General features: G+C 43.0%; 3 protein-coding genes across 7 annotated transcripts in view; 1 reads left to right on the top strand and 2 right to left on the bottom strand.

The window, feature by feature from the left end:
• Positions 1-249: 249 nt before the first annotated feature.
• tmem30c (transmembrane protein 30C) lies at positions 250-7,028 on the bottom strand. The gene is made up of 7 exons (XM_083776897.1): positions 6,360-7,028; positions 5,778-5,894; positions 5,518-5,625; positions 5,314-5,404; positions 5,026-5,178; positions 1,545-1,757; positions 250-496 (listed from the first exon to the last, which is right to left on the bottom strand). The coding sequence occupies exons 1-7, from the start codon at positions 6,555-6,557 to the stop codon at positions 309-311; spliced, it is 1,068 nt and encodes a 355-aa protein (XP_083633023.1). The 5' UTR covers positions 6,558-7,028; the 3' UTR covers positions 250-308.
• A 126-nt stretch (positions 7,029-7,154) lies between these two features.
• Positions 7,155-21,975, bottom strand: part of cmss1 (cms1 ribosomal small subunit homolog) — a 42,509-nt gene continuing 27,688 nt past the window's right edge. For 2 of the 3 annotated variants that reach the window (XM_083776664.1, XM_083776666.1), the window contains exons 2-10: positions 15,655-15,804; positions 14,209-14,273; positions 13,900-14,038; positions 13,050-13,109; positions 12,824-12,926; positions 10,255-10,315; positions 9,530-9,617; positions 7,730-7,818; positions 7,155-7,512 (exon numbers count right to left, since the gene is read on the bottom strand). In XM_083776664.1, coding sequence (XP_083632790.1) covers positions 7,426-7,512; positions 7,730-7,818; positions 9,530-9,617; positions 10,255-10,315; positions 12,824-12,926; positions 13,050-13,109; positions 13,900-14,038; positions 14,209-14,273; positions 15,655-15,804 — 842 coding nt within the window. In that variant the 3' untranslated portion in view covers positions 7,155-7,425. Of the gene's footprint in view, positions 7,513-7,729; positions 7,819-9,529; positions 9,618-10,254; positions 10,316-12,823; positions 12,927-13,049; positions 13,110-13,899; positions 14,039-14,208; positions 14,278-15,654; positions 15,805-21,975 lie in introns of all 3 variants that reach the window. The other variant, XM_083776665.1, reaches the window with a different exon arrangement.
• The window catches only part of LOC310866873 (filamin A-interacting protein 1-like), a 493,882-nt gene continuing 491,195 nt past the window's right edge, over positions 19,289-21,975 (top strand). For 2 of the 3 annotated variants that reach the window (XM_083776661.1, XM_083776662.1), the window contains exon 1: positions 19,289-19,414. The gene's annotated coding sequence lies outside the window, so the exon portion shown is untranslated. The remainder of the gene's footprint in view (positions 19,415-21,975) is intronic. The other variant, XM_083776663.1, reaches the window with a different exon arrangement.

Here is a 21,975-nt window from a genome sequence, read left to right on the forward strand (position 1 = left end):
ATTACAATCGTTTTTAACCGTTTGACACTCAAGTACAATACAATTGGTGAAAATTGATGGTCAAATGTATTTTTGATAAACCATTTCTTTAAATTAGTTCCATTAGATAAATATCAAATTGAAATTTTAACAGTACAGAAGTGTTCCATTACCATACACAATAGACCTGGGCATGGTCAAATACAGCAATAAGACATGGGGATGGTTCCTTTTCATTTAGGGTCCATTTGCTCCCTCCTTAACCCCTTACGTGTGACGTAATCTGCTTCCCTTTCCACTCAACTGCAAACCTTCGTGCCTATTCCCCTTCATTCCTCCATGTTCTTTCCGTTCTTGCCAAACTTCCACCAGACAACAGTGAGGATGACCGCTAGCAGGAGGATCAGGCCACTGCTCACTAGGTAAGCAATGGGCAGGAAGCGGTTCTGACCTCCAAACCAGGTCACCGTTGACAACACTACCTCCTTTTTGCCCCTGAAGAACTGCACCGGGAAGTCTGGAAGAGGAGAAGGTCAAGGCTGAAATAGCTGCCCATGAAAAAACCCAAAACTAAGTGCTTAAAATAGTCAATTTAGTTAAGAACTAAAATAGAACATTTTAGTTATATTTAGGAAATAAGATAACTCAATACTGCCAATTCCTACGACCAAACGGCACACGGAAGTTGACAGACTGTGTAGAGCTTCCTTGTTCCCATGTTTGAGGGTGAGAGAGAGTGGAATGTGTGTGGTGCCTAAAGTTTGTAGTCTTTAAACCCAGGTTAGTGTTTTTGCGTGTCCAATTCCCTATAACAAAGTCTACAGGGTTTTTGAATGGGTTTTTGGTTAGATATACCTGAAATAAGAATCTGGACAACACAGGCTTAAATGCTCATATGATGGCACCATTTTTGTCTACCCACTCTGTCTCAGAGGAGGGCTGTGGACAGTTCAGAAACCTGCCAACCCATCATAAATCGGTGGGGATTCCAAGATAATACCACAGGCCTTTCTCTGCCTGTAAAGTTAGCATGCTGAAATAGATGATTAATGAAATTAAAGCTACTCAGGATTGATGCGAGTTGGGAACTTTGTATGTGTTGTTAAAAGTATCCATTGTACCCGTCTGTCTGGGTCTCTTTTATGCCCATATATATCCGGGATTTCGGTGTCTGTCTTTTACTGCTCGGTTAACCCATTTTGGTGTTTTAAACATGTTATAATTTAGCTATTGAAAAATAGCAGATCTACAAGCTCATAGCGCGCCACCGAGTGGCGCGCTACGAGCTTGTAGGTCTGCTATTTTAGAAAAATCGTGAAAATGTGCCTCAAATTTGGAACATATTTTTTCAGAACAAACGTTTTTAACTCAAATCTTTGCTTCTGGGGAGGTCCCTGGAACAACATATTTTCAGATGAGGGGGTCTCGGAGGCCAATTACAGATCATTTTTGGGGTCCTTGACATGAAATATTGAGTGATATAGGCCTATAGAAACATAGGTATTTCAGAAAACTGTCAGGATTTAGAAGACATTCTTTTCAGGCCTAAATGGGTTAAAGGATACTGTAGGAGATCTCGATGCTGTAGTTCCCCACTGGTAGCCCGTCGATGAAGGGCTCTCTGGCGCGGTTCACGATCCCATAGAGCTTCTTGAAGTTGGGGAAGGCCGCCTCCCGCATCCACACTATCAGGTCCTCGTTGATGAAGCCGTTGTTACTGGGGTCATGGGGGGCCAGCTCATACACGGGTTTCTGCCAATATGGCGGCTTTGCTGTGCCTGTGGATGGAGTCGGTGTTTTATTTTATTTCTAATGTGCCAAATGAAGCACTGAGAAAACTGTTGGTAAATGGTGCATTTATATAGCGCCTTTATCCAAGGCGCTTTACAGAGATTGTGCATTACATTCACCCATTCATACACCGATGGCAGCGGAAACCATGCAAGGCACCAACTAGCACATCGGGAGCAATTAGGGGTTCAGTGTCTTGCTCAAGGACACTTCGACAGTAACTCTGGGGGAGCCCGGGTTCGAACTGGCAACCTTACGGTTACCATCCAGGCACTCTACCCCTGAGCCACCGCCGCCGCCTTTCTTCGCCTTTCTTCGTCCTTTTTCTTTTTTCAAACTTGACTACGGTAGCGGTGGTCTCAAAAACATGAGGGAAACTCGCTCACCGTATAGAAAAATAAGTAAAACTCCTTAGACTGAGACATGCTCATAAAGTGCTCTGTGCGCCTCAAAGTGCAATTAAAAAGCAAACGTTTCGGTCCCAAGACCTTCGTCAGTGCTATATGATTTTCACAGACAAAGAACTTGCTCCAAAACAATACAGCTCATGTGCTGAGAATTACTAATTGATGAGCAGATTGTGGGCATGGACATTACAGAATAGATATACAAAAATCACACAGTTGTGTAGGAAACAAGATTATTAATGTTCAAACATATTTACGTTCAAGTAGATAATACCTATAAAGGAGCTACCAGAAACTACAATATATACTTTGTAACTTGTGTCTCGTTCCAGAGCCTCAGGGCTACATCCGAGTCAAGTGTCCAGTTTAGTGTGAACACTTTGTACCTAACCCAGGCATGGATCAACATCCATTCATGCCCGGCCCACTTGGAATTGGAAAAGGTAGGAATTGGGGCAGCCAGGAACCCCTTTTGGTGTTTTAAGCATCATGTTAGCGGTTGAAAAATAGCAGTGCCGCGCTATGAACTTGCAGGTCTGCTATTTATTTTAAAATCGTGAAAATGTGTCGCAAAAATGTGTTCTCAGCCTGTCAAATCCGACTGTACCAAAACACAGAAGTGGACTATGGTATTACTGTTCATTAAATGAGTGAAAGGATCAACAAGGTGGTGCTTTACTGTTGCATCTTAGTAGTACACAAGAGTCAAGCGTATTCTTGTTTGGCTTCCTTCGGACAATGACATCAATACGATCACAATTAACTAGATATGGATACTCGGGCCACGGAACAACATTACTAATGTGAATGTTGACCAGTGGGGGATGGGGCACTGCTGCTGCACAGGCACAGTTCCAAGCAATTGGACCTAGTGTGAAAGCAGCCTAGATACAGTATGTATGTGGTGTATCTCGCTGTCTGCAAATATGTCCACCAGAGGGTGCTACCAACTGTTTTTATTATATTATTTGTTATTATATCACAGTCATAGACAATTTCATAATTCATAGTTTATTTTGATTGATTGATTAGGTCCTGGGAGACGCCACATTTATATTATTTGGGGCACCAAAATGTGGAACACCCTACCAACAGTCATTAAGACATGTGAATCCCTTGACTCCTTCAAAACCGCTCTCAAAGGGCACCTACGGACGGCTGCAATTCAAAACTGGCCCCCGTAAAATCGGAATCCCCCCCCCCCCCTGTATATGTTTATTTTCCATTTTTACCTCCTTTATGATGAATTCCTGTTCTGTTCTTTGTCTATTTGTACGTCTCTAAATGTTTTGATGAATTGAACATGGTGGACCCTCTTGTAAACAAGTGTAATGCTTAATTGGGTCGTCCACTCACAGTTAACAGTCTTTGTATTGAGTTGTGCTTGAAATGTACTGTAATTCTGCAAACTGTTAATAAATATTTCAATCAATCAATCAATCAATGAGCTGAAACAGTTTGGGAACCCCTAGCCAGCAGGGGTCGGCAACCCAAGATGTTGAATGAGCCATTTTCAACCAAAAAAATTAATTCAAAATCTACCTGGAGCCGCAAAAGATTTTTAAGCCTTAAAATGCTTATATAATGAAGACAACAGGGCTGCAAGTGGATATTAGCCTATCTATCAAAATAAAAAGTGCGCTATGGTTTAAGCCCGTTCGGAAATAGCGCACTGAGTGCACTGTGCAATGCAAACTAATAGGCGAGTGCGCTCCCGCGGTGCGCATTTCCGAACGCAGTCAACGCACCCTCCATTATTATGCCATGTTTTTTGCATTGTGTTCTTAACCGTTTAATGTGATTTCTGTGTGTGGACATCGCTGGAGAGCTTCTCAACATTGGGCACGTAAAATGTCACTTTAATCTTCACACACGATTGCAAGCTCTCATCGGTGAGGCGTGTGCGGTATTTGGATTTAATGTAGTTCATGTTTGAGAATATCTGCTCACAAAAGTACGTTGATCCAAAGATGGATAATACTCCAGATGCGAGTTTCTTCATGTTCACATAATTGTCTGGAAGAGCATTCCATGTTTTCCGTCTGTGAATGGCTTGCCACGTTTTATTTATTGTTTGATAGTTTGTCACTGCAGATTTAGCCATGGTGCGTCATGCAACTGCAGCCTGTTTTACGCAATCGCTACATTTACATTGTAAACGTGTACATAAACATTCAGATTCCAAATATAAAGTACTCGCCACATGTGCCACGGGTGTTAGAATGTTGCTGGTACAGCGATTAGCATTGCTGCATCCCGCGTTGTTTAATAAAAAGCTTTTTTATCCGAGCTGTTATTTTGCCATTGGCTTTCAACTACGCGCCCCCACCCGGTGTGCAACTGTTTCCCAACCCCGTTTGAGAAAAGGGGCGCTCGGATAAAAATGCTTTTTATTAAACAACGCGGGATGCAGCAATGCTAATCGCTGTACCAGCAAATTTCTAACTCCCGTGGCACATGTGTCGAGGACTTTATATTTTAAATCGGAATGTTTATGGACTGCGATTGCGTAAAACAGGCTGCTGTTGCGTCATGACTGACAGTCATGTTTCAGGGCTATAGCCTACTGCAGATTAAGCATACAGACAATCCATCATAATATTTATTCTACACATTTTTACAAAATTGGGAAACTTAAGAATGTTTCTGTCACGTTTGGCCTCCTACAGAAACCATAAATGAAAAATAAAAATGTGAAAAATAAACATTATACATTTTCATAGATTTTTTTGTAATGCTACAGGGAGCCACTAGGGGAGTGCTCAAGAGCCGCAAGCGGCTCTTGAGCCGCCGGTTGCTGACCCCTAGAGCGTCTCGTTTTGAAATAGCTGTACCCCAAAAAATTCACCTTCAAACACCTGTGCCAGAGTCTGGTTCTCTGGGTCTCTGGTCGGGTTACGGAACTTGATGTTCTGGTCTGTGTACCAGGTGATGCCCTTCCTATGCAGAGGAACCTGCTCCCACCCTCCTTCAGGTCTGTGATACGTCAGAGTGAAGGAGTCTGAGGGGAACAAAACACAAACGTCAAGCGGGTTGCTGTCTGAGGTGGTGTGTTGACAGGAAAAGGCAGAGGGGGGGGGGGGGGGGGGAATGCACTTTCTGACAGGAAAAGGCAGAGCATAAAAGCGAATTTTACCATTGAAAATACTGTTGGCCACCGCACCACACGGGGCAATGGGCTGTCCGTCTGAGTTCAGCCTAAAAGGCAGGCAGTAAGAACTGGGCGACTGTAAAGAGAAAAGGTTCATGGAATTAAACACAATCTTTTGAAAATAATGGATAATAGTCTACAGTATTATAGACAGACAGAAGTCGTTTCTCGGTGGCAGAGCTACTGGACCTTGAGATATGACTTCCTGCCAACCATCTGTGTATCGTCTCTGGAATCCATGTATCTGCGGAGGTTCTGGTGGAAGTTTATCAGGCCATAATAGAAATACACGTTACCCTGAGACAAAGAAATGGACGTGTGTGATTAACGAAGGCACATAGAATATTGGCGACGCACAATTGTGTCTTCAAAATGTAAACAATCTGCATTATATGTTATACGGGAGGACAGCAATCTGATCCGAAACGGAACTTTGAAGGTCGACTCACCGTGAAAGCTTTTTCAATGGGGAACATCACTGTGCAATTGCAGGGCTTTAATGCGTCGCTGACATTTTTACGCTTCTCAAAGCATCGATCGCATGAACCGGCTAATGTGTAATCCACCTGGGAAAGGAAGAGAGACAGAACAAATAAACCGAGAGAGATACTTCTATTTTCACATCAAAACCTTGTTTACATCAAAACCTTGATCTCTTCTCGACATGTCACTCTCCCTTTTATGGCATCCGTTACTCTGCTTATCTTATCAGAGCAGAAATCACCTAAAGCTTTTTTTTCTCATACTGCTGTTTATTTGCAGTGCACATCACATAGTATCGGTTTCTCTTCCTATACGTTATATAAAACAGCCGGGGTTGTTTTCTGTAACCTTAACTGACTGTCAGACCAAACAGTATTACAGGAAATGTGTTCTCGCCCACCCACCCACACACACACCCACACACACACACACACACACACCCACACATACGTGTATGCTCTATACTATAGTCTACAGTATTTTCCCAGAAATTTGCAATACCAAGTACGTAACCAACTCCTAAAATGAGAACACCACACTTCACCCACCTTCAGTTCCTGTGTGCCTTGCACAGTAATGAGCAGCCAGACTCCCAGCAGCATACACAGCACAGACATACAGTAGAAAAAGGGCAGGACGGTGCTAGCCGTTAGCATGGGAGACCAGGCCGGCAGCCTCTGCTGTTTGAAGGCTGAGTTGTCCGGCCTCCGAGCCAAGGGCCCGGTTCTGGCCTTCACTTTGCCCATGAAGAGAAACTCTTAGCTGGAGGCAAGAGAGCTTATTCGCGGCAGAGTTCGATAAGCCAGAAAACTGGCTGCGTTGGACAGCAACAGGGTGCTCTTCTCTTCCGTGTTTCTCTTTCTTTCTTTCTTTTTTTTTTTTTCTTTTTACTTCAGCAGTGTTATCTCAATGCTGCTTGGCCTGCCGAGAGGTTTCCCCAGCAGGCCTTGCGCAGGGTGGGGAGAACTTTGGAACTAGGCTGTAAGCTGTTACTCATTAACCACAAGCTCTTCCTTTACTTCCTCTTTCTGTCGGCCTTCTGTCGATTTTCTGTTTTTCCTTCTTTTCTTCTTATTTATTGCTTCCCCCACCGAAACATACACACTGGGGTGGTTTAAAAATGTAATAAAACTATGTTTCTTTACTTAATCTATAAGAATTTGCAGTTGCCTAGTTATCTGCATTGGTTCTTGCCCCTTCTGATTGCTGGTTTAAAGACGCTTCTCACAGGATGTTTTGATAAATGGGACTTCCTAGTGGATGAGCAAACCCATGAGCTCACATTCTCAATGGGAGGGACATCCCTTGGTCAAAGTAAACAAACGGAGGGATGCTGGTTTCATTCAGAGTCAGTTTATTCAACCCATCACACTGGGAGATCATGTTGGATGACAATACTGAGTAAACAACGTCACACGGTCCACATTGGTTCTCTGAAAAATAGTAAAAGCACAACACAAGTTTCACACTGAGACCAAAGATAAACAAACAGGATGGTGCCTGCGGGCCATAAGTCACTCAACGACTTATGAAAAATGTATAATGGGGCCAGCTGTACAGTCAGCAAATCAGTGACTGTGTGGAATATCAACACCAGGAATCTTTTATTTGTCCTCAGAAGAGACCAATTTTGACTTGGCCACCTCGAGATCTGCTCACAAGACCACCCGTTTCCAGAAGCTTCAGTAAGTCCACTTTCACCTGGAGGAGACAAGGACAGATTGTATGCACAACACAGAAACACCTTTGAAATATAAAGGGGAAAGTTTTATTCGTATGGTAATGGCATTTAATTCAATTACCTCTCTGATTGAGCCACCCCCCCCACCCCCACCAGAAATGTGTCAAAGTCAACATTTATCATCTCAGAGTAACACAGTCAGTCTCCATTTAAAGCCAGTAGGGGGCACTAACTCACCTCGGCAACATCCACCATCCTGCGGAGCTTCTGGTCCCTCCAGTTCCAGTCCAGAACCAGGTAGCGTAGAGTCTGCACGTTCAACCCCTCTGTGTGAGTGTGTGGGTGAGTGAGTGAGTGAGTGAGTGAGTGAGTGAGTGAGTGAGTGTGAGAGAGAGAGAGAGGTAGAGGGAGAGATAGAGAGAGCCAGAGAGGTCAGAGAATATACATGCCACTTTTTAAAGGCATTTCTTTTTGTAGTTTTGGGGCTTTGGCATATAGACACCTTTAGCGATTAACCCATTAAAACCAGGAAAGCACCCGTGTCATTTTTTTCCCCCCACAATTTTGCAACCCATTGTTTCACCCAGTGTCAATTATCTAATGTAATCCTGGGCACTACACTTCCTCTGCCAACCTGAGCGGCAGAGGACTGACCTCATGCTTCCTTCTATGCGGACGTAGCGCGTGGAAGGAACACGTTATTCCAACTGCCAGGGGGAGGCAGTTTTAGAGACCAGGATTGCTGCATGTTTTTTTGTGAGGGTACCCTGCCTACCCCAGGGGACACGGGCAGAACATGCAAACTCCACACAGGAAGGCACTTTCGCCAACCCCGCCTCGGGTATGTGCACTGCCGAGGAGAGCTCCCAACGCGTCCCCAGCGGGAACCGAACCCCGGACGCGCGCTACAAGCTACAAGCTCGTAGCGCGCCACCGAGTGGCGCGCTACGAGCTTGTAGATCTGCTATTTTTCAATAGCTAAAGCATAACATGACGCTAACACCAAAATGGGTTCCCCTTCAGAATGGGTTAAAATAGAAAGGAGAGGTCGCACAGCTCGCAGCTCCGATGCCAAGAAAGCATGCCAGAAAATGAAGAAAACATTATATTTTTTAAAGTTGGTATTCTGACTTTGTATATTGTCAGTTACTTGCATGTATCATACAATTATCACCACTTTACCCAAATCCAGCTCAAGTGGCGAGTGGTTTTCTCCTTCATTATCCGTCATTGATAAGAACAGCTGTCAACGGATAAGCTCACACACAATGCATCGCAATGACACCGATGACACCGCGTACTGTATATATAGGCTCACAATAATAAGCAGGACTTTAAATCTTAACTCCTGCAAAGAGGAATTCGTGGAGAGAGACACCGTTTCAGTTTCAGTAAACCAACGATAGAAATGCTGTACGAACTCATTTCTTGTCACATTGCTTTCCCCAGAAAAAACTATAATATACAGTAGATTTTAGAAATAGATTGAATTGTTTTCATAATATGAAATAAAAGTTTCATAAACTGGTACACTGCAGTTGCTGGAGTTAGTTGCTTTTATAGACAGTCTGACTGCAGCAGCCCTGTGGCGTGCAGCGGAGAGGGGCTGGAGTTAGTTGCTTTTATAGACAGTCTGACTGCAGCAGCCCTGTGGCGTGCAGCGGAGAGGGGCTGGAGTTAGTTGCTTTTATACCCAGTCTGACTGTAGCATGCAGCAGAGAGGGGCTGGAGTTAGTTGCTTTTATAGACAGCTTGAGGATGCAATGGAGTAGAGAGGTTCTTTCTGAAGCGGCTTTTGATACTTTTCATTGGTTCAATATGGTTCAAAACAACAATGGCGTTAACAATTGTTAAGTGGTATCCTCCAGACAGCGACAATAAGTGAAATCAGAGGGGGGTCCCTGGCACAGAACATTTCCAGATAGGGCTTATGGAACGCGGCCATTATCAATTCGGGGGTCCTCGAAAAAATGATTGAGAACTACTGATTTAGAAGGCATGTAGATATATTGGTAATTCCGTGTCCACGTCGTGTACCTCTGTCAATGAGAGAGCAGATTCTGGCAGGCGTCCCCACTCCGATGTGTGTGATGCCCTTCTGCAGAAGCTTCACTTGTTCCTCTACCTGTAAATGACAAGGCACAAAACACACAAACAAGACTGGTCACTTCATTCAGGCAAGGACCAGGTGATAGTACAATATACAGTAGATGCAGACACAGCACACAGATGGGGTCTCCATCAGTGTTGTTTTCGTCGACTAAAACTAAGACGAAAAATGTTCGTCGACTACCCATTTTCTCTGACAAAAACAAATGGAAACTAAATGAAAACTAAGCTACGATGACTAAAACTACGACTAAATATACTGACAATTTCGTCGACAAATAAAAACTAGACTAAAATGTTAGGAAGGGACTAGTGAACGAGATCCAGTGGAAGAGATCCAGTATAAGTCATTTTACACTTGGTTGCATGTTGAAAATAGCCGATCTACAAGCCCAGCTATTTTCAGCAAGTATAAAAACACTCATTACGACGGCATCAACACCCGCCAAAATACATTTTAGTCTAAATCAACTGTAGATTTAGTCAACTAAAATCTTATGACATTTAGTCGACTAAAACTAGTCTAACACTAAGACATTTCAGGTGACTAAAATGTGACTAAAACTAAATGAAGTTTCAGTCCAAAGACTATGACTAAACTAAAATTGAAATTTGCTGCCAAAAACAACACTGGTCTCCATCATCTCTGCTACCTTGATGTGTTTCGCAAACAGCTTCAGCACTTTGGCGTCACCCTTGAAGGTAGTCAGCTGCCTGGTGATTACACAAAATAAACCAGATAAAAAATAATACACATTACTTGTATAGCATCTTTGCAACAAATGTGACCAAATTAGACTGAGGGACTGCCACTGGATACTTTTGAATTTTCGTGTTTTTCATGACAATTATTTCAGACATGCTCTAGCATGTGAAGAGTCTGCCTGTTCTCATTTTGGAAAAAAGGAAGAAAATAAATGTTTTTCTCGTCTGGTGAAAAGCTGGAGTTTGCGCGATGGCAGGCTCTCAGTCAAATCCAAAGCCTTTTTCATAGCAGACAGGTAAACACAGGTGAAGGTACTGTAATAGCATTAATGTGGGTGCGTGCATTTCAAACGAAGTGTTACTGTGCCAGAATGGAGAGCTGCTGTACAGTTAATTTAATGTGGCATAGTATGTCTCAGAATTATGTCTCCCCATGGCATACATTGTATGCTGTGGGAGACATAATTCTGAGACAATACTATGCCACATTAAATACATGCCATGCCATACAACATCCACAAATAACATCATTCATGACCGAACCTACTGTAGCTGCATCAAAATGTCAGCTGTGAATTAGATCAATTGCAGGGCAAAATCCCCAGTCCCCTACTGGCCTACTGAACAAAGCAGTTCTTGTGACAGGGCTTTTTTTAAGGTCTCAATGGCCTACTCTTGGTATGCGACACACACCACCGTGATTAGACAGTAACCTTGTACCAAGTCCGGTCTTCCCGGGCATTTATGGTACATGCTTCAGGCAAGATATTTGTAATGCCTGACGGAAGACCCGGAGGACTGCTGGGGGACTAACAACAATGTGCTTTACATAGACTGGACTGGGAGTTATATCATTATATTAACCCATTCTGACCTGAGATCAGATTCATACGAGGTTTCCACTGGACACACACTGGTCTGATGAACCCATTCTGACCTGAGATCAGATTATAAAAATGTCAGTCGTTCTTTGATTTTTTCAAAAATAGCAGACCTACAAGCTCGTAGCGCGCCACTCGGTGGCGCGCTATGAGCTTGTAGATCTGCTATTTTTAAATAGCTAAAGCATAACATAATGCTAACACCAAAATGGGTTCCCGTTCAGAATGGGTTAAGTATTGCAGCGTAATTACAGTATTACAGTCTACTGTCCTATCAATAAAAGGCATAGAATAGCCTAAAGATACACATCATATCAATGGTTATAAAATACCCCAAAATACACTGAGAAGGCGATTTTGGAGATCTCCTGGATAATAATATTCAAGTATTATACAATTTGTGTCTCTACATTTTGAGTCTTGAATTGTACAGGGATTGATGGTGCGCCAAATACAGTGAACAGGTCTTGTAGTTGTGATTTTCTAAAATCCATGCTAGAGGAGATGCAGAGCTTGGGAGAGTTCCACTTCCAGCTATGACTGAAATGTAGCTCAGGAATGTTTTACGGAACAGGACACGAGTATGGCCACCTTCTGGAAGCTTTGACACCACAGTAATGCACAGAGCCCCTATTGACTAGTACCGGTACTGCACATTCCATTGAATCAGAGGGACAGGAGCCTTGTAGTTTAATCCATTTTGACCTGAGATCAGATTCTAAAAATGTCTTCTAAATCCTGACAGTTTCCTGAAAAAGCTATGTTTCTATGTCAGTCGTTCTTCGATTTAAAAAAAAATAGCAGACCTACAAGCTCGTAGCGCACCACTCGGTGGCGCGCTACGAGCTTGTAGATCTGCTATTTTTCAATAGCTAACGCATAACATAATGCTACCACCAAATGGGTTAATTGGCTAGTAGTGTAGATCCTCTATAACTTGTGCCCGACTGGGCCAGTACATAGCCTGGAGGGATCATTGCTTATGCGAGTATTAATATTAAGACATTTTCAAATATCCAGGAATTGAGATTCCTGGCCTGATGGCTGTGTGCATAATTAATAAGACGCTGATTCGTCTAGTACAGGGGTGCCCAAAAGGTAGATCGCGATCTAGCAGTAGATCACAAAGGCTGTGCAGGCAGATCACATACAGTAACATGCCCCTAAAGAATATTATTTTAAATATAAAAACTGATTGACTGACATAAAAAAAAGTCCTGTCAGCTCAAACCCATAATGCAATACTTTGTTTTCAAGAGTTCTGCTGCGCACAAATGTTGGTAGATTACAAAAAACCCCCCCAAAAAAAACCTATTCCATATCTCCATGTGCATTTGTCTTAAATGTAATGCCAGTGCCGCTATTCCAAAGCCATTTTCAGCAATGATATTATATTTCGGTGGGTAGATCTTGTTGAGCTGGTCAATTTGAAAGTAGTTCTCAGGTCAAAATAGAGTGGGCACCCCCCTGGTCTAGTAGTAGTTTGCGAGATTAGCTGCGGGGCAGATAGAAAGACACACACATACATGCATGCAGGGCTAAATGTGCAATATCTCCCCCCGCCTGGCAGAGAATGCAAAAATGACGGTTATGAAGCAGAGAACAATGGAACAGACATCACTGGTGTGTGACTCACTTGATGAGCTCAATAGTGCGGAGCGCAGAGCTGCAGACGATAAGCAGAACCACGGAACACTTCTCCGTGTGCTGCTTTTGGACCTTCGCCCATTTGGGACAAACTAGTGTACAAAGACAAGACCATAGAATTAAACTCGAAACTCACTTGTTTTAAAAAGAATAAGAACTACATTTGTCATGATAACAGACTGGAATTGCCATTGGAAGCTTTTACCCAAACTCACTTTCTTTCAAATAGGAAGACAGAGTGTGTGACAAGTCATTACTGGTCAGGAAACTGGAGTCTGGAAGACAACAGGATGGACAGAGAGATGTGGAGTCAGCAGGGCAGCGGTACAAGCAGCTTCCAGAATCAGAATCAATCTTTGTCGTCACGTCACGTCACATTACAACAGCGTGCACAGATAGACACTAGGGGGTGCTAGAGCACCACCTACCCTTGCCCTCTGGACACCAATGTGCCCTTTTGAGTACAGTGTACAGTATGTGGACCATGGTGACATTGATCAATTCTTGATAATAAAAAAAAAAAGCTTCTAATATATTATTTATTCCCCAAAATCTATAAATCTCACACTATTAACTAAGGCAACCGGCCGGTTCCACGCGCTGCACAAGGTGCCCTTTTTTTCACTTGAGCACCTGCCCCTCTAAATGTCTGTGCACGCCACTGCATTAGTAAGGTGGGTCAAAAACGTGGTTGTGCAGACAAAAACGTGTTGTGCAAACATTGTTATAATTTAGCTATTGAAAAATAGCAGATCTACAAGCTCATAGCGCGCCACCGAGTGAAGCGCTACGAGCTTGTAGGTCTGCTATTTTTAGAAAAATCGTGAAAATATTTATTTCAGAAAACTGGAGGATTTAGAAGACTTTATTTTTTATTTTTTTAGGTCAGGCCTAAATGGGTTAAAAGGTAGAGAGCATAAAGTGCATAACATGACACATTGTGAGTGTATAATAAATAAAAGTAAATGTATGTAAATGTATAAATAAATCAACAGGGAGACCCTGGCCCCGACTCATGCATGCAGTCACTTCCAGGTCAACAGGGACTCACCACCCCGGACTCACCCGGCAGCGCAAGCTCTTCCTGTTCAATAACGGAGCGCTTGTCCGAGAAGTAATTTACAACGAGGTTCTGCAGGTCTGCCGGACCGCCCGGTTTGGGTTCAGAGGAGGCTAGGACATCTGTGATGGTCTTCTTCTTCCTCTGAAAAGAACAAAATATAATATTCACAAGACTTTTAGACCAGTGTTGGTCAATACAACATCAGTATACACAAACAAAGAGAGAAAAGTGAAGACAGTGTGAGGGCGTTTTGTATTCTTTTTGCCACTTTCCAACATCAACAAGTATCACTGCATGTTCTTCACTCTCACCTTCCTCTTTTTGGGGTTTTTGGTTGACTCGTCATCTTCATTCTTCTCTGGAGCAGCCACGCTCTCTTTCTGTGACAACCAGGTAGGAGGACATGTTTTAGGCTAAATTCAATGTAACCAAATATAGATTCAAGATTCAAGACTTTATTGCCATGTCAACAGAGTTGATTGGAATTTGTTTCAGTGCACTAAAAACATACATACGATACATACACATATTCACATCACATAATCAGACAGAACACGATACAAAAGTACAGACATCATATGAGGGGGACCAATAAATAAGAAGAATGCAAAACGTTACAATCCATGTTTGAATAAATAAATAGCAAATTCATCATAGTTCATCGTTTTACAAAGCAGCTTCACGCTGTAAAGTGCGAGTGAAAAGAGGGTCAGCATTCAGGAGGCGAACAGCCTCGGGATAAGACACATACAATATATATTGTATGTGTCTTAGTTGTTGATCCACAGCTGATAGAAAAGCCTGGTGACGCGTAGAACTACTGCTACAGTATCGTTCGGCCGCAATAGGCTTCCGAAGTTAGTCGGAGGGGTCTATTTTACAAAACATAACACAAATCACGAACGGAATGTCCAATCCACCGCAAATTCTTATCACACGTCGAGGGTGGTTTAATCAACAGAGAGACAAAGCCAAAAGCATTTCCATTTTCATTCATAGGGGGCTCCGCAAATTATTGTTGCAAAAACAATCAATAAAACAATAAATCCCCTCCAAATTAAGTACACAGGATCACAGAGGTGACTCGACATTGAAATTGTTAGCAAAATCAGTGGGAGGGGCCTATATTTCCAAAGGCGTCTGTACAACTTGCCCGACGAGCAAGTGCCTCTGAGACCAGACTGATTACACCTCAAAATACAATACATCAACAACATGATCTACTGATTCTACTCAATGGCATTACCCACACTGTACATCATTTGGTGCTCATATATTTGAACGGGTAAGGACTAGTATACTGGTTTTCGGTGTGCTGTGGCACTGGTGAGAGGCCGCATGACAGGTAGAGCGAGTACAGTATAAATAGGGTAGGGACATAAATATTCTTTTCTCCAGGGGGAGTTTTTTTATTTTTTTAACCCATTCTGACAGATGGGGCAGATTCAAAAAATGTCTTCTACGTCCTGACAGTTTTCTGAAAAAGCTATGTTTTCTATGTCAGTCGTTCTTAGATTTTTCAAAAATAGCAGACCTACAAGCTCGTAGCGCGCCACTCGGTGGCGCGCTATGAGCTTGTAGATCTGCTATTTTTCAATAGCTAAAGCATAACATGATGCCAACACCAAAAGGGGTTCCCGGCCCAAAATGGGTTAAATACAATGCTAGAGGCAGTGTCCAACATTTGCTGAATACACAAAAAGGTACTGCCACATCAGTTTTCAAATTCACTACAATGCAACATAACATAACACTACCACACTGTACCTGTTCAGGTTTTTTCTTTTTCTTCCGGGCGTCGTCTGGATTTTCTGTTACACTCTTCCTCTTTTTTGTCGATTTCTTCTTCTGGGGGATTTCTGTGGATTGTTTCTGTTCGTCGTTCTCCTCCTCTTTCTCAGACACATCTGAAGAAAAGAAGACAATTTGCATCACTCGACCAGTCAAACCCTGGAGGTGCTGCTAAGACAACGTCGAAATGAACAGAACCTGTCATTTGGTTCCAACTGAACTAGAGAGACAATATAGCCTACATTCACTGACATTGAGGAACCCATTTTGGTGTTAGCATTATGCTATGCTTTAGCTATTGAAAAATAGCAGATCTACAAGCTCATAGCGCGCCACAGAGTGGCGCGCTACGAGCTTGTAGGTCTGCTATTTTTGAAAAATCGAAGAACGACTGACATAGAAAGATAGCTTTTTCAGAAAACTGTCAGGATGTGGAAGGACATTTTTAGAATCTGATCCGAAAGTAAAGCCTGGGACCGAGGCTATACTCCTGGTTCACATCTCAGGCGGGACCCATGGGGCCTTCAAAAATAAAGGTCTTCACTGAAAAAGCGCTGGCAGTGGCGGAATAATTAACTAATGGCAATTCATGTGTTAAGAGAAGTCTACACAGCTACAAGTACATGAACACTTCAAATCGCGTCAAATAGCCGAGCGTGTTCCCTTTTTATCGTCCCTAGCCACTATAAAGACACAAATCTGTCATTCTTCATGGATAACATCATTAAGAGGGCACACAAAGAGAAGTTCAGTCTGTTTTACTCAGGCTAATGCTTGGAAATGATACCGTTTAGCAACTCATATCATTAGGTATATTCCTGTGCATAGTGCATACTACATGGACAAAGTAGGACAAGTGGACACCAATATAGCAGTCACTGAAACAAGCATGAGCGTCTAGTTATCTTTACCCTCCCTGTCACCAACTGCTCTCCTGCTCTTTCCCCACTTTTAACTACCGGTGCGGCGATAGAGGGCACAGGAGACCGCTAGCTCATGAATACCTTGGCTTTGATTTAAAAAAAAAGGGACAAATGCCAGTGTGAGAGGACTATAAATATTTTGGTTTTTACACCGTGTCCTTACTGACTGCGCATGATATCCAAATTAAATAGAAATAGATCGCACAGGTGGAGAACGTCTGTCTCACTTTTTCAATGGCTGGGGGCCTAATGACTAGCACTTTTATATTCGTTTAAAATGCATCAAGTAATTGGTAAATAAAATGATTTTGGAAAGGTTTACAAAGTGTATCGTTTGAGTTACAAACCACACGCAACATCTGAGAAGAAAAAAAAAATTAAGAATAGAACATATTATTTATATCAGATATACAACAACGAGAGATGAGAGAATGAGAGAGATGATGGGGAAGATGGCCCGATGGCTCCGGTCTTCCACCACCTTCCCATACAGTACATTATATGACGGACCACACACACCGTGGTTGAGTACCAGAGGGCCATGGCTACCAAATGTGACAACAAGAGCTGTAGGGAAAATGCAGTGACACCCGAAGTTCTAAAAGCACGTGCCCATAGATGTGGAAGTGCTGGACTTTATCAAACCAAGCTGTGTCATCGCTGGCCTTGCGGTCCGGGGCTCCGGGCACCTAGGCTGCGATGCAGCGCGTGTCAGATTCAAGGTTCAGTTTTCTACGCGTCACTTCTCGTCTCTCTCTCCCCCCCCCTGTTCCTGTCCATCTACTTATTCTACTTCATACTATCAATAAAGGCAGAAAAAGCCAAGGTAAAAAAGGTATACTCCTGCCTTGTGCCATGTAAATTTGCTTGGTCAAGCCATTATGCTTTAACCCATTTTGGGCGGGAACACCTTATGGTGTTTTAATTTCTACACCGAATAGTTATGCAGTTATGCATGGCATTTCCTGAGGAGGCTTATCCACTGCCTGTTCAACTGAACATGGCTATTCGCAGTAAGCCATCTCCAGGAGTCCCGTAATTCACTTCAAAGTAGGCTTAGTGCCTAATGCTGAGAGACGTTGGCAGATTAAGACATTTTTTGGTGACTACACACTCGAATAGTTGACCTTAAGCATGGAATTGACAGCCGAGTTATATGAAGCACCACAGGATTATATTTGGAGAAGGATTACATGAAGGCAGCATGGTGATGTTTTTAGCCACAGTGTACTGCATTACCCCCTGGGGACTGCCAAGGTGCTGCGGTCTATTCCATTGTCAGGATATTTGGCATCCCCAGCAGTGGAGTACGTTTAGAGATTATGAGAATATTTCAGAATTCCTGATGAGGTATGAAGTACGAGCAAAAAATGTCCGCCTCCACCATGTGAATATGGCATAGTTCCGCCAATTCCCATTCCGACGTCTAGCACCAAACTTGAGCCTAGCCACTGCCAGGTGTTTGTGTATGATTTTTTTGTCATCATTTTTGTCATCAAGTTTTCCTCTATGTTTTTGAGTTTTGAAAAAAGGACAAAGAAAGGCGCACCAGTTTTCTCAGTGCTTCTGTGTATGATGCCGATAACGATTTGAGAGTCCTAGACCACCGACTACTGATATTTTGACCGACATTTTGTAGTAAGACAATACCACATTTTCTAATAAATGTAAGTCAACGAGGAGCATCTTTTAAATTATCTATTTCTAGTCAATGGAAAATATCTTTTGATTTATTGCCTTTGTTATTACATCATGGCAAGGCAACAACACAACAAAAAATCTCTACCAAAGCGGTTTTGCTCTTTAAGCCCTATTCAACTCTACCAGGCTAATCTACATATAAACTCACCACGTGTCACAGACAGTGCGATGGAAAAGTGAGATACTAGATCTACTATTTTTGAACATTTCTTAAACAAAAAATTCTATATTGACATGCCCCAAATTGGGACACATCTGCATAATGTCTGACAACAATATCATTCAAAGGAAAAGTCAAATAGTGGCCGGTATTATCGGCCAAACCGATCGGTATGGTTCATACGACGTCCAGCCTGTCCATGACCTCCCTGTCCGTCCAGTCTTTGTTGTTACACCCTTCCCCCATATCGTCTGCTCTGCTCTCTCTCTACCACTCTTCATTATGGCCATAATGGCTAGAGAGGCAGAGGGATGGAGAACGAAAGAGTAGCAGCTAATGCCCAATTCCTTAGTTGTAAGACGGTGTCACATGCGATTATAGCAGATCGCCAAGTTCAAAACACGGTTGCATCTGTGACATGATGTGAGCTTATTTGCAATTTTTGGCACGTGACACCGTCATAATGTATGTCGAAGTAAAAATCTAGCTTAAGACGGAGATGAGGGAGAGAAGAAGCACTTTCAGGCGATTGGAGTTTTTTTGTCATCTCCCTGCTGTCCAGCTTTCTAGCCACACCCATTTCTCCCCCTTTCATCCTCCCTCAATCTCTCTCTCTCAACCTTTATCCTTCTTCACCCCCCCCCCCCCCCCCCCTCCCCCCACCCCCCAACCAACCACCGACCATCAATATCATTATGAACCGAACCAGCCACTCTCTCAAACCCTTTCCACTCTTTGGCATACACATGCTTTCCTTCCATTCAACCTGGAGCGTTCCGAGAGAGAATGTGTGAGGACACGTAGTCGAGGAAGAGGAGCAGAGAGAGAGAGAGAGAGTAGAAATACCTGCAGTGGCGCAAAAGGAATACGGAGTTGATTATTAGAGGCTGCATAAACCCAGGCTTTACTCCTGTTCTTCCCTTTGGTCCACCTGTCCGGCAGGTAAGACTTATATAGTAGTCTGTCTGTCCTTTCAGCTCTTTGTCAATTAGATAATCAGGAAAGGATACTTTGGAAAAGTCTCCGGAGAGATAGACGTCTGGCAATGATTATTATGACAATCAACTCAATGTAATGGGGAAGTGTGATGAGAATAGAGATATTCAAATCAAAAACCATCATCACATTTGTGCTTTAACCCATTTTGGGCGTGAGCCCCTTTTGGTCTACAAGCTCATAAGAGCTTGTAGGTCTGCTATTTTTTGAAGAATCGTGAAAAGTGACATGAAAGTGTTTGAGAATGACTGACATAGAAAAACTGCTTTTTCAAGAAAACAGTCAGGGTTTAGAAGACATTTGCAGAATCGTTCCCAGGTCAAAATGGGTTAATGATAGATCAAGGTGACTTTATCCTTTCCGTGGGTTTTATATTAGCGTAGAGAAGGGACTCATTTTGGGTGAACTCGGGGAGCAATCAATGAGGAGCTGAGCTGCATTTGAAATTACCAATGCCAATGTCACACTCGCCGTTCAGCTGACTGTTGAAGTTAACATCGGCCAATGTGATTGCTCTAATTCTTTCTACATGACATGAAATTGCTCCCGACAAATGACACTGACCCAGTTAAAGGTGCTGAGCGGGGCAGACAGATGACAGTGGGCTTACATACACCCAATTCTAATCTCTTTAAACACCACAAAGATATACCCTGACAAGCTGTCCCACTGTACACCTCTGAGAGAGAGTGTGAGTGTGTGTGTGTGCGTGTGTGTGTGTGCGCGCGCACACGTGCGTGCGTGCGTGTGTGTATATGCAAGTATGTATGCACGCACGCATGCGCGTGTGTTTCTGTGTGTCAGTGACGTGTTGCTGTTTCAGCAAAGGATTGATTCTAGGATTATACCACCTGCTGGGGTGGGGGTATACCCTGAACGTTAATTACAAATAGGGTGGGTTCACTCAGTTTCATGCAGGCGCATGCGTGATGGGTGCATGTGGCTAGGCTTACGGTCACACACACAGGGGGCATTGAGTGTCAGAGGGGCGGAGTGGCGGGTTTCCCCCTGTGAGACAGTGAGACAGTAACAGGCATCACATATCCATGCAGAATGGCCATGGATGTGGCTCTATGAAAAGCCCTCTCTATTAATAAAAACACTGAGATGCATTGCTTGCAAGAGCAGTTGACCCGAAAGCATGTGAGTTAAGTTAACCACTTATAGGAACTATTTTAATACTTTGTCGTCGCACACTGCCCGTCATGTTCCTGCCAAGCATCTCAATAGTTGTTGAGGGGCAGCGGTGGCCGAACGGTTTGCGGAGCGGTCTTGATACCGAAAGGTCGCCAGTTCGAATCCCCGGACCGGCACGTTAAAATTACCACCGCTGAGGTGCCCTTGAGCAAGGCATTGAACCCCTACCATGAAATGTTCTATGAGCAGGGTGTGGCTGTAAACAAGCATCTCGAGCTTAGTCCACTTCCCTGGGTAAACAAAGAACAAGCTAGCTTGTAGGTCTGCTATTTTTTTTTTTAACGAAGAACCACTGACATAGAAACATAGCTTTTTCAGAAAACTGTCAGGATGTAGAAGACATTTTTAGAACCTGATCTCAGGTCAAAATGGGTTAAATCAACTTTCCTCAAAAGAGCCAAACAGACAAAAGCCCTCAAGCGACGGCCAGGCAGGCTAAAGACTAAATGGACTAAATACTATAGCTGTGGTGGAGTGTTTATTAGCATAACACCTAAATCGGTAGCCTGGCTCCAGCCCTGAATCGCTACCATTAAAAAAACATGTCCTGGCAATTCAGTTTTGTTTTCAATTGAATAATGAAGTGAAACGAAATGAAAATCCAGACCGAGTGACAGGCTACTAAATTGGCACAGTCACAGTGGGTCTAAATTTGCACTACTGCTGAACAGTGGCCTCCACGTCACAGCATTGGATTACAGTCCATTTAGTGCCTATGAGATGACAAGGAAGAACATGGGAGTGTGTGTACGGGTGGGAGAGAACATAATATCTAGTCTAACTGTATTTATAATGACGCCAGATATGCCAGTGTTTAAAGATTTATTTTATTTTAAACGCAGTCAAATTGGAACAAATCTATAGTAATAATAATAATTGTTACAATTCAAGTGTAACGTCTCAAATGTTCAAATAAAAATGCAATCTCTCGTGTTCCCCTCTAGTACTCCTGCAGGAGTATGTACAGTAGAAATAAGGTCACAAATAATATGGACATCTAGTGAGACATGACTATAGAGGACATAAAACAGTATGCAAATTGACCTACAAGGTTAAGTAAAAGAAGAAAAAAAAAAAAACTAGACTAGGATGATGTGTGCTGAAAACCTGAATACATGCTGTAGTGCACCTTAACCTTTTGACCACCATATCCCCCGGGTCAGGGCCAGCAGCACAGATGGTAGACACTAGAGGAGGGCCGTCTGTCTGTGGTGGGCTCAGATATTGAATACAGGTCAATTCATTCAAAAGCCTCAGATTACCAGAGATCAATAGAAGTGAATGGCTCGAGTCTGGTGGGGGCTGGTGGT

Source organism: Protomyctophum parallelum, assembly GCF_964188405.1.
Source record: "Protomyctophum parallelum genome assembly, chromosome: 11".
NCBI lineage: Eukaryota > Metazoa > Chordata > Actinopteri > Myctophiformes > Myctophidae > Protomyctophum > Protomyctophum parallelum.